The following is a 13072-nucleotide window of genomic DNA, read 5'->3' as shown; positions in this document are numbered from 1 at the left end:
AACTTCTGTGAAATCAAACTGTCCACTTAGGAAGCAACCCTGACAATCAATTTCACAGCTGTTGTGCAAATGGAATAGACAACAGGTGGAAATTATTGGCAATTAGCAAGACACACTCAAGACATAAAGGAGTGGTTCTGCAGGTGGGGACCACAAACCACTTCTCAGTACCTTTCTGCTTTCTGTGCTGTGTCTGTCATCGTCGTGTCCAGAGGCTGGAGGCGCTACCAGGAGACGTGGAGGAGGCCGTAGGAGGGCAACAACCCAGCAGCAGGACCGCTACCTCCTCCTTTGTGCAAGGAGGAACAGGAGGAGCACTGCCAGAGCCCTGCAAAATGACCTCCAGCAGGCCACAAATGTGCATGTGTCTGCACAAACGGTTAGAAACCGACTCCATGAGGATGGTATGAGGGCCCGACGTCCACAGATGGGGGTTGTGCTCACAGCCCAACACCATGCAGGATGCTTGGCATTTGCCAGAGAACACCAGGATTGGCAAATTCGCCACTGGCGCCCTGTACTCTTCACAGATGAAAGCAGGTTCACACTGAGCACATGTGACAGACGTGACAGAGTCTGGAAATGCCGTGGAGAGCGATCTGCTGCCTGCAACATCCTTCAGCATGACCGATTTGGCAGTCAGTCAGTAATGGTGTGGGGTGGCATTTCTTTGGAGGGCTGCACAGCCCTCCATGTGCTCCATGTAGCCTGACTGCCATTAGGTACCGAGATGAGATTCTCAGACCCCTTGTGAGACCTTATGCTGGTGCGGTTGGCCCTGGGTTCCTCCTAATGCAGGACAATGCTAGACCTCATGTGGCTGGAGTGTGTCAGCAATTCCTGCAAGATGAAGGCATTGAAGCTATGGACTGGCCCGCCCGTTCCCCAGACCTGAATCCGATTGAGCACATCTGGGACATCATGTCTCGCTGCATCCACCAACGCCACGTTGCACCACAGACTGTCCAGGAGTTGGCGGATGCTTTAGTCCAGGTCTGGGAGGAGATCCCTCGGGAGACCATCCGCCACCTCATCAGGAGCATGCCCAGCCGTTGTAGGGAGGTCATACAGGCACGTGGAGGCCACACACAATAATGAGCCTCATTTTGACTTGTTTTTAAGGACATTACATCAAAGTTGGATCAGCCTGTCGTGTGTTTTTCCACTTTAATTTTGTGTGTGACTCCAAATCCAGGCCTCCATTGGTTAATAAATTTGATTTCCATTGATGATTTTTGTGTGATTTTGTTGTCAGCACATTCAACTTTGTACAGAACAAAGTATTCAATGAGAATATTTCATTCATTCAGATCTAGGATGTGTTATTTGTTCCCTTTATTTTTTTGAGCAGTGTACAAAAGTGTGTGTGTGTGTGTGTGTGTGTGTGTGTGTGTATATATAAATTAGTATATTACTTTAGAAAATTACACAAACCTGATGCTATATTGATTGTTAGTTTATTATTATTATTGTTATTATTATTAGTAGTAATAGTATTAGTAGTAAATACAACAAAGTAGTTTTAGTTGCAAACTTTTCGTCCAGTTCTGAGAACTGCACAATATACTCATCTCATCATTTGTCTGCTCTGTTTTGGTATTACAGAATCAAAACATTAATTAAATTCTGGTGCTCCATGCAGCTGTATTAATACCAGCTGCTGCAGACAGATATCCTCTGCTCCTTTACAGAATGACTCTTTAATGTGGAACGCTTTGATGGCTGAATAAGCTGAATGTCACTGATGCGTCAGTCTGATAGAACTTCAGTAGTTTTCCTTTAAAGCTTTCTTTCAGCTCACGCCATCAGCAGCGCCGCTGAAGCTCTGAGTTGTGAAGCTTTCTGATGGCTCCTGCAAACTGATGAGTTATTTGAGTCATTAAGGGTGACATGGCTAAAAAGTTATATTGCTATATATTTAAATCATTAACATTACACAATGCATATTGTGATATTTAGTTCTTCTAAGATGAAAAGGTTAGAACTACTTCATTGGCAATTAGCCAAAAAAATTAGCAAAAAAAATTACAGATACATTTGAAATGCTTTTCAAATGTTTTTCATTTAACAGAACGAGGAACGGGAGGGGGAGAAAATAATTGGTAAAATAAATAAGCTAATATCTTTAAGTCCATTTCACACCAGATGCGACGCAGATGTGTGCGCATGTTAATCCGGAAACACTCCTCAACGCTTGGTATTTCACACCAGATGCAACACACAAGAGTGTTTACTGTTTGTGTTGCGTTTTCACATAATATAAATGTCTACATTGTTCGTTTCTCTCATATAAACTTCATGTAGGTGACGCACAGAGATCAACAATAAAAAAAAATTGAAAGCTGCCTTGACTGTTGCTGGCTTTCTCACTAGGTGATGTAGCTCTATATGAAGAGGAGGAGATGCCTGTTTCACATGTGTTCACAACATTAGCATACTCAAGGCGTTACCGTCTACCTGTCAATTGTTAAAACTAGATTTGTTGATTTGTTTATTAGCCTAGATTGTATAATATAACAAAGACTTTGCATTTCTTTACTGTTTCTGCATAGAAACTACTAACATGCCCTGCTGTCAGAAATTGGGCGTTTTTTTTGTGCTTCATGGGCACTTCACCACCGCGGTGCCGTTTGATGCGTGTGGCTAGTGTAATGGGCTACATTGATTAATATAGGAGCTTATTGCGTAGAGTGTCGTGGTGTGGTTACCCCGTCTGTTGTGAAATGGGCTTTAGCTTTATTAGGCAGTTTTGTTGAACTTGACTGTGATTGAGCTCAAGCACCTAGGCTTGCAGACGGTTTCTACAAACATTTATGAAAGAATGGGTCGCTCTGAGGAGCTCGGTGAATTCCAGCATGGTACCGTGATAGGATGCCATCTATGCAAGTCCAGTTGTGAAATTCCCTTACTGCTAAATATTCCACAGTCACCTGTCAGTGGTATTATAACAAAGTGGAAGCGATTAGGAACGACAGCGACTCAGCCATGAAGTGGTAGGCCAGATGCTGAGGCCTATAGTGCACAGAGGTCAACAACTTTCAATTGCTACAGACCTCCAAACTTCATGTGGCCTTCAGATTAGCTCAAGAACAACGTGTAGAGAGCTTCACAGTATGGATTTCCAAGGCTGAGCAGCTGCATCCAAGTCTTGCATCACCAAGTGCAATGCAAAGCGTCGAATGCAATGATGTAAAGTGGGCTCTAGAATAGTGGAGATGTGGTTTCTGCAGTGATGAATGACGCTTCTCCATCTGGCAATCTGATGGATGAGTCTGATTATGGTGTGGGGTTGTTTTTCAGGAGTTGGGCTCGGCCCCTTAGTTCCAATGAAAGGAACTCTTAATGCTTTAGGAAACCAAGAGATTTTGGACAATTTCATGCTCCCAACGTTGTGAGAACAGTTTGTGGATCGCCCCTTCCATGTTCCAACATGACTGCACACCAGTGCACAAAGCAAGGTCATATTTAACCCTATGGATAAAGAATGGGATGTCGCTTAAGGTCATTCGTGTGAAGGCAGACAAGTGAAAACCTTTGGCAGTATAGTGTATTTTGAACTGCAGTAACGAAGATGATTTAAATTATGCTTAATTATGGAATGTAAATATTATTTGTAAGGGTGAAATTTGAAAAGGAGTATACGGGTGCTTATTTGTAAAGACCAACTAGTGTTCATGTAAATTACTGTAAAAAGTTCAGGTCAGCCCTAGTGTAGCCACATATCAGTAAAAGATGGTGATTATTTTATGAAGTTTTGTTTGCGTGTTCGGCTCCTCTCCCGTACTGTTAGGTGTTCCCGCACTGGCTCACATTTCTCTTTAATACAGAACAGACTGCCTGGATGGTGTCTTTCCCACATTACACTCATATGAGCAAAAGCTGTGTTGTGTATATGTGCGTGTGCGTGTGTGTGTGTGCGCACGCTACACCTGCAGCCAATCACATCCTGCACTCGTCCTTTGTTGCACTTGGCATTTCCTCTGCACATCCAGGCCACACTCCACCCCAGACCTCACAATATAAGGAGCCCCATGGAGTTCTATGAGAGAAGTGCCATGTCACTGATAGGTGGGTGTATCATGTGTACACATTTTAATATTTGTATTTTTCTATACAGGGGTTTCAAGACAATGCACACAGTGTTTCTAGAAATAGTTATTTTAGAGGAGAAGGAAAAAATCAAACCTGCAATGAAACTTAAAGGAAAATCATTATTCACCAAGTTATTAGATAGTTTCAGTTGGTTTATTCATAATGACATTTTAACACAATGCAGAGGATAAGACATTTTCAAATTACGCAAAAATTAAAAAAACAACAAAAGTACCAATATAAGGTTTCTGCATTATGGTTATTGTTGCCATAGAGAGAGGGTGGGTGGAGCCTACCATGACTTTCCTTTGGCTAAATTGGATGTAGGCGGAGCTTGAGGTTCACCTGGCACTTTGTTTCATGCACACACTAGAACCGAGTAAAGTAACCATACACAGTCTCCCTACAAAATAGTTTCTGAGATTTGAAATCTCAGCTGGAATGCCGTTACTTGTCAAGTTTTACTCCAGGAACGGTGTTCCGGTGTGTTCCACTGTGTTCTGCCCCATTTCCTCCCCTGCTGGTTAATAACAAACAGCCTTCCTCATGTTCCTCATTCAGTGTGGTCATTACCAGTTGATGCACATTAGCGTATTTTAGAATGTTTGCAATTGTTGAATTAGCTGTGAACTCTGCTCAAGTTCTGTTTTTTCTTTCCTCATTGCTTCCAGATAATTCTCTTTTATTGACAACTTCCAGCTCTTCATGCTGCTTTAAGAACTCTGACTCCAAAGACATACTAAAGCAAAAGCAGAAGCTCTATTAATGCCTGGTGTTTGCAAGCTCAGTTCCATTACTCACCTAAAAAAACAAAGCAACCAGGGCTATTTTTGGTTTTATTGCACTGGAAATGTGCTCTGTATCTCATTAGCATGCGTGTAATTCTATCTTTTCTTCTTCCTTGGTGGCTTTTGTTTTTGCCCTGAATGTAAGTTTTCCCAGCTGGTTTCCATCAGAACTGAATCTGATAGCACAAATCTCTTAATGAAGTGGAAGTTCTCTTACAGCTGAAACAAAATAGCTGGAATATTTCAGAGATGTTTGGATTCAGTAAAGCTTAGGCTTGTCCTAGTAACAGTGCCTTTTGTTATGTGTCAAAAAGTGCATTTTATGTGCCCAAAATCCTACAAGGCTCAAATTCTGTATTTTACTTATATTTTATTGTTTTCCTCTGATATTCACTTGTGGCATTTGCAGGGTTTTTTGTACCATTGTTTTTCTGCATGACCAATTTCAAATCTCTCTCTCTTATCCCTTTTTTGTTACTGTGCCTTTATGTAAATGTGCTCTGTTTTGATTGGTTGTACCTCATTCGAAAAGCCATCTGGGCTGATGAAACACTCTATATAACTTCAGTGTGGCTGGAGCTGAACTGCTATAGGCTGAATAGGTGGAGATATGTAAATTAGTTGGTTTTCTTGGCAATCAAATAAACAGTAATATGTAATTAGAAGCCTGGCTCCCACAAAGTAAATTCTGGTGTGGTTCATTTAAAACTTTCTATGAGATCTAAATCGATAATTACAGAACAGATAGATTTTGTTTTAAAAACCTGGCTATAGCATGTTGAACGCCTTCATAAAATACTTGATGTATACAGATACAACTGCATACATCATTTAAATAATGTAATAATGCACCAAGTTTTTGACATTTTGTAACAGCATTAAGACACTCGAGGCCATGTGTTAGTGATTACACTGCTCTTTGTGAGTGCCTCAGTAATGCATGGCCTCTTATGCCATATAGAACATTTCAAGACAGATAAAACAAGACATTCATAAAAGCTAGGAGCCCATTTAGGCCAGAATACAGCACAGTTAAGAAGGTTTGTTGGATATTATCCCAGTTGTGTTCGCCAAATGCACATCATTAAAACTGCCCAGTCAGTACGATATTTGTTTTATTTTGATTTGATATATGAAATATGAGATTAAATGCTAAACAAACCAGAACTAAAATGCGACGATGTATCATTTTCTGCTATGGTCTGACCAAAGTAACTGAACTTTAAGCATAAACACACTCTTAGTGCCTTATGGACTGGGGAGTGAATGGTACGCTGTGAAACTTTAACTTTTTTTTAGTTTGCATACTACATTAAACACTTATTTAAAAATAAAAAAAAAAGTGAAAACATGGTTTTCAATGATATGGACTTTTATCAGTATAACTCCAGCTGTTGCTCTTCCTGAAGTCCAAATGCTTATAAATAGTATTCATAATGCCAAGCATTTATATATTAATGGTCCATAGAAATAGACATTCGATATGAATAGCTACCGCTGCAGACAGCTTTGTCTATAATTACAATAGACAAGTTTCTTTTAAAACATGCTGTGCACCTGAGTACCAACCAAACAAATTGAGCTACAGAAGCTTTACTAACTTGTGCCACACTATGCACTGAAACTAAAGTCATGCAGCCATGTACGTGGTGTACATGGAAGTACAATACTGTCTCTCTCTAACCTATTTTACAAAGACATTTAAAAAAAAATCACCATATTGATGTATATGTCACGGTTTTGTTCAGTCAAACAGAGTAAAGTCAGCATATATGGACTTTGGTAGCAAATATTGACGTCTTGTTAGCCTGCAAGTTTCCACCTGTTCTAGGAAGTGGCTGTGTTTTAAAAAAATGGATTAAAACCACACAGTCTGAATCTGGTGGAAATATGCCAAGGCAGGGTGTTTAAAGTGACCGATGACTTTGCCTCTGAAAGCCAAGGAGTCAGCAGGACTTTGCTGTGTGTTCTGACGTTCATTCACTGCCAGCTTTAGTTGTTTAATTATTAACATGGCAGTGTATGCTAGACTTACGTCACATGATATCAGGTGGTATTAGATGTAGATATTGGTGCGTTGTTTTAGGAGTATGAATATGACTAAATGAGTGTGATATCTGGCCAATATCAATATTAATGCATTTGTACGTAAAAAACTAAGCTCTTAGGTTTTCGTCGGGACCTTTTGAATTCTTCTGTCTGGTACTATCTGATGTTAAGTTGTTAAGTTTGATGTACTATTTAAATCAGTGTAAATTAATGTTTAGTATGTAATTATATTAGTGTGGATTGGGGCCCACAGAATTATGTTGCTCAGGGCCCCCAAATATTTAGAAACAGCTCTGCTGCAGGTTAAGGGTAATAAACTGTTTTGTAGTTTTTCAGAAAAAGTTTTCTGGCCCTGTTGTATGACTGTGGGAGACGTTTTCCCTGCTGAAGTGCTAAAAGTGTGATTTTGGAAAGCGTATATAGAGTAAATGGGGTCAGACAGTGGTCCTCTTCATAAAGGCCCGAGAGTGCAAACAGGGCCCTAAATCTGCCCACTGAGCAGCGGCCTGACAGCCCTGCATGGGTGAGCCAAAGTTAAGATAAAGAAAGCTGGATATATGTGGAGCTTCTTTTGTTTGGAGATCCTCAACTGAAGGCCGGCGGGGAGCCATCCGTCCAGTGTCACTGACCCCGAGAAAGAAGGGCCCTCTGATTTTACCATTTATAACTTCACCAATATTGTTCAGGTTCCACCTCGGGTATAAATCTGTCCTTTCTCCTGTTGTTTTAAGCTTTTGTCCACCACTCCTCTCTGCCATCTTGTCTTTAGTCCCTTCACTGTGGGAGCGCATAGGATGCAAAAAGAACTCACTGGGGAAGAATTAAACAATTAAGATTAAAGGAATAGTATGCCGATAGATTTACACAGTTCCCCCAGCCTTTAGCCCAAATGTTTTCAATCAACCAAGACATGTTTAGTGTCTGAAGCATCCTTCTTTAGTTAAAGCTTTATAGTCAATGGTATTATAAACTAGATGTCTCTTGTACCATAGGTAGTAAGTGTCCATTTCTGCCTTGTAATCTGCTTTTCTTTATTAATTCTGTAGTTTCACAGAGCTGCTTTGGTGTTTATTTTGATATGGATCATTCTACCAAAACCACATGTTGCATTTTTAACTGTCTTGGACTAAAATCTTTTTTTGCTTTGAGTGACCCTATACCTTAATTATGTTTGTTTCTATTAAAATAAATTATTGAACGTTCCATTTTGTCTCTGCTAAAACAATCACAACAATACCTTTACCAAGTGTTGTAGTAGTGGTTGTTTCAGTAGTGTCAATTTAACATTAAACGTTTTAGGTAAAAACCACTAGAAAACACAGCTTTGAACAGCTGTACACACATCATACTTTTCATTAAAACACAAAAATGTGTGTTTCGGTTATGACAATTCTTAATGTTACACACTGATTTTCAGACTTTGGGAAACATTCACTTAAAAACAGTGGAATTTAACTGCTCACCTTGTATCCATTAGGAATGCACTTTGTCTCTGTGTTGAGTTGCTAGTAAGCAACGAGGAGGGAAAGGGAAGTGCTAAGATATCCGTGCTGAGATAAAATGGACAGTGTAACTGCAGCTTTCTTCATATCAAACAGTCCTTTACAACTGACACAAAAAATAAACTCAGTAAAAATATCTTTATAATTGTTAACTGGATTGCTCACCAGTTTCTAAATAATTTCCCTCAAAATATGTTCCTTCAAGAAATTAAATTTTATGGATGCTGTGAAAAGAAGTTAAAACACTTGAAGTAATGGTCTGGCGATGGTCTGAGAGAATCCTTTTTTTAAATCAAATCTCTCTGTTGGCCCTTTTCCTAACTACAGGTACCATTACCCAGTGCCGAAGGTGTTTTATGTGCAGCTGACTGTTGGGAACAAAGAGTTTATCGGTGAAGGTCGGACTCGCCAAGCTGCCCGACACAATGCTGCCATGAAGGCCCTTCAGGCTCTGAGGAATGAACCCATCCCAGAGAGACCACCTCAGGTAAACATCATGCACCCTGTTACCACCTCGCTGTAGTTTAGCACAGAATAACTTGTAAAACTTGACTTTTATTTATTTGTTTTTTTTAGCATTTGAAGGCCATTAAAAAAGTGCTACAAAAACAGTGCAATGTTTTCTAACTATGTTTAACTTTTAATCATGGAAAAAAAAGTTCTTTATCAAAAAATGCTGAATTTCTTTGATGGATAAAATTACAATCTACAATACTCTTACTTTTTAGTAGGAATTATATTTTAGCATATTTAATGTATAATTGAGTTCAAACCTTTTTCCAGTTCATTATAATTGCAGTAACAATTTTACTAACATGAATTAGAATGTAAGTTGGTGATTCCCCCCTCCACACACAATTAAAAATTAAACTGACATGCTGAAATTTTAATTAGTAAGACAAGCTGTTTTAGCTTTTATTTAATATTTTTCTTGTTCTCAGGAAATGAATTTGCAAAAAGTAAATATTACTAGTAAACAATAAATTTTGTGTAGTAAAAATTCAGTTTTTACTTTCAAGAATTTGTAATTGCAAATTCTATATTTCTTTTGAAAATCCATTATTTATTAAAAATTAGGATTAAAACTCAAAACTATCTGCAACAAAATCAATTCAAACATGTAATTAGATTCTTAACATGTCAAATTACTCTTCACTGATTTGGACTACAAGTTAACCCTACTCCAGGAAGAGGAGTACAGGAAGAGGATTCACCAAACATCAAATTTGATGCAGGAAGAAAAGGTCAGTTTACAATTCACTACCAGTTAAATCTTCTGAACAAAAGTTCATGAAACTAGATTCAACACGATGATAAGAGTAAATAGCTTGGCAGGAACATTTTTGCTCAGTCATATATAAGGGCTACCAGTGCATTTTACTGCTTGTGTGATGTGAGGCATCGCCCTACTTTTCCCTCCATTTACATACTCCTGTATTCATGACAGGACACAATCCCACAAAAATAACACCTGAACTACACTGGCTTGTGATTTTTCCCTAACGTTTGAGACTAGCAGATTTAACTAGCAGTGAGCATAAATTGACCTTTTCTTCCTGCACCAAATTTGATGTTTGGTGAATCCTCTTCCTTTGTGTGGAGTAGGGTTAGCTTGTAATCCAAATCAGTGAAGAGTAAGCTGACATGTTTACGAATCTAATTACGTGTTTGTATTGATTTTGTTACAAGTAGTTTTGAGTTCTAATCCTAATTTTTAAGCAATAATGGATTTTCCAAAGAAATGTACAATTTGCACATGTGTAAATTTGCCTGGGAAAAATTCATTTCTTGTAAGTAAAAACTGATTTTTACTAGTCAAAATGTACTGTTTACTATTTATATTTACTTTGTGTAAATTCATTTTCTGAGAACAAGAAAAATATGAAATAAAAGCTAAAACAGCTTGTCTTACTAATTAAAGTTTCAGCATGTCAGTTTAATTTTTAATTGTGTGTGGAGGGGGGAATCATCAACTTACATTCTAATTCATGTTAGTAAAATTGTAACTGCAATTATAGTGAACTGGAAAAAGGTTTGAACTCATCAATTATACATTAAATGTGGCATGCTAAAATATAATTCCTACTAAAAAGTATTATAATTAGATTGTATTTTTTATCAGTCATAGAAATTCAGCGTTTTCATGTTTTAAAAGTTAAAAACATATTTTACTAAACATTTTACTGTTTTGCAGCACTTCTTCCCTTAACATTTGTAACTCTTTCTGAGAATTTAGTTTTTCTTTGTTCATTTGTCTTGATTTTTTTTTTTTTCTTTCTTTCATATAGTCCATTTTGGCAGCTGAAACAAAGCTTCACTTGACATGGGTCTTTCATATGTATGAACTCATTTACAGGTGGATTTTGATTGGCTCTAGAGAAGGACTATGGTGAAAATACTGTTAAAAAGATACTGGCACCCTAATCACTGACTTAACGAATAAGTCTTATTTACTGTGCCAAACATTTTGCCTGGCATAGTGTTGTTATCCCTCTCCTTGGATCACCACCTTATCGTGGTGGAGGGGTTTGCGTGCTTGAATGATCTTAGGAGCTATGTTGTCTGGAGCAAAAGCTCCTGGTAGGGTCTCCCATGGCAAACTGGTCCTAGATGACAGGTCAGACAAAGTGTGATCCATAATAACCCCTATGAAGACAGAAAAACAGGACTTGTGTACCCTGCCCGGAACAGGGTTACCGGGGCCCCACCCTGGAGCCAGGCCTGGGGGAGGGGCTCGCCAGCGAGCGTCTGGTGGCCGGGCATTTACTCATGGTGCCCGGCCGGGCCCAGCCCGAAGGAGTTACATGAGTCCCCCCTCCCATCGACCCACCACCAATGGGAGGGGCAGTAGTAGGGGTTCGGTGCGTTGTGGATCGGGCAGTGTCCGAAGGCGTGGGCCTTGGCGTTCTGATCCTCGGTTGCTGAAACTGGCTTTTGGAACTTGGAACGTTACCTCAGTGGCGGGGAAGGAGCCTGAGTTGGTGCGCGAGGTTGAGAGATACCGGCTAGATATAGTCGGGCTCACCTCAACACACAGCTTGGGCTCTGGGTCCAATCTCCTTGAGAGGGGCTGGACTTTATTCTTTTCTGGAGTTGCCCATGGTGAGAGGCGGCGGGCAGGTGTGGGCTTTCTCATAGCCCCTCGACTCGGTGCCTGTATGTTGGGGTTTTCTCCGGTGGACGAGAGGGTAGCTTCCCTACGCCTTCGGGTTGGGGAACGGGTCCTGACTGTTGTCTGTGCTTATGCACCGAACAGCAGTTCAGAGTACCCAGCCTTCTTAGAGTCCTTGGGAAGGGTGCTTGAAAGTGCTCCTTCTGGAGACTCTATTGTCCTACTGGGGGACTTCAACGCTCACGTGGGCAATGACAGTGAGACCTGGAGGGGTGTGATTGGGAGGAATGGCCTCTCTGATCTGAACCCGAGTGGTGTTCAGTTTTTGGACTTCTGTGCAAACCACAGTTTGTCCATCACGAACACCATGTTTGAACACAAGGATGTCCATAAGTGCACATGGCACCAGGACACCCTAGGCCGCAGTTCAATGATTGACTTTGTAGTCGTGTCATCGGACTTGCGGCCATGTGTTTTGGACACTCGGGTAAAGAGAGGAGCTGAGCTGTCAACTGATCACCACCTGGTGGTGAGTTGGTTCAGGTGGTGGGGGAAGATGCCGGTCAGACCAGGCAAGCCCAAACGCATAGTGAGGGTTTGCTGGGAACGTCTAGCAGAAGAACCTGTCAGATTGATCTTCAACTCACACCTCCGTCAGAACTTTGACCAGATATCGGGGGAGGTGGGGGACATTGACTCAGAATGGGCCATGTTCCGTTCCTCCATTGCTGAAGCGGCTGACTGTAGCTGTGGCCGTAAGGTAGTTGGTGCCTGTCGGGGCGGTAATCCTCGAACCCGGTGGTGGACACCCCAGGTGAGAGATGCCGTCAAGCTGAAGAAGGAGTCCTACCGGGCATGGTTGGCCTGTGGGACACCAGAGGCAGCTGGCAGGTATCGACAGGCCAAGCGATCTGCGGCTTCAGTTGTTGCCAAGGCAAAAACCCGTGTATGGGAGGAGTTTGGTGAGGCCTTGGAAAGTGACTTTAAGTCGGCTCCGAAAAGATTCTGGCAAACCGTCAGGCGACTCAGAAGGGGAAAGCAGTGTGCCACTAGCACTGTATATAGTGGAGATGGTGTGCTGCTGACTTCGACTGAAGACGTCATTGGGCGGTGGAAGGAATACTTTGAGGACCTTCTCAATCCCACCGACACATTCTCCAGTGAGGAGGCTGAGTCTGGGGACATGGGAATAGGCTTGTCCATTACTGAGGCCGAAGTCGCTAAGGTAGTTAAGAAGCTCCTTGGTGGCAAGGCTCCAGGGGTGGATGAGATCCGCCCTGAGTTCCTCAAGGCTCTGGATGTTGTGGGGCTGTCTTGGCTGACACGTCTTTTCAACATTGCGTGGACATCGGGGACGGTGCCACTGGCTTGGCAGACTGGGGTGGTGGTGCCTCTTTTTAAAAAAGGGGACCGGAGGGTGTGTTCCAACTACAGGGGAATCACACTCCTCAGCCTCCCTGGCAAGGTCTATGCAGGGGTACTGGAGAAGAGAGTCCGGCTTATAGTCGAACCTCGGATCCAGGAGGAAC

At 41.2% G+C, this 13072-nt stretch overlaps 1 protein-coding gene across 2 annotated transcripts in view; it reads left to right on the top strand.

Moving 5' to 3' along the window:
• stau2 (staufen double-stranded RNA binding protein 2) overlaps positions 1-13072 on the top strand; it is a 148017-nt gene that overhangs the window by 34362 nt on the left and 100583 nt on the right. For both annotated transcript variants that reach the window (XM_017696214.2, XM_017696212.2), the window contains exon 6: positions 8759-8918. In XM_017696214.2, coding sequence (XP_017551703.1) covers positions 8759-8918 — 160 coding nt within the window. The remainder of the gene's footprint in view (positions 1-8758; positions 8919-13072) is intronic.

The sequence above is a fragment of the Pygocentrus nattereri genome, chromosome 24 (assembly GCF_015220715.1).
Source record: "Pygocentrus nattereri isolate fPygNat1 chromosome 24, fPygNat1.pri, whole genome shotgun sequence".
Taxonomy (NCBI): domain Eukaryota; kingdom Metazoa; phylum Chordata; class Actinopteri; order Characiformes; family Serrasalmidae; genus Pygocentrus; species Pygocentrus nattereri.
This window is presented reverse-complemented; position numbering and strand designations above follow the sequence as displayed.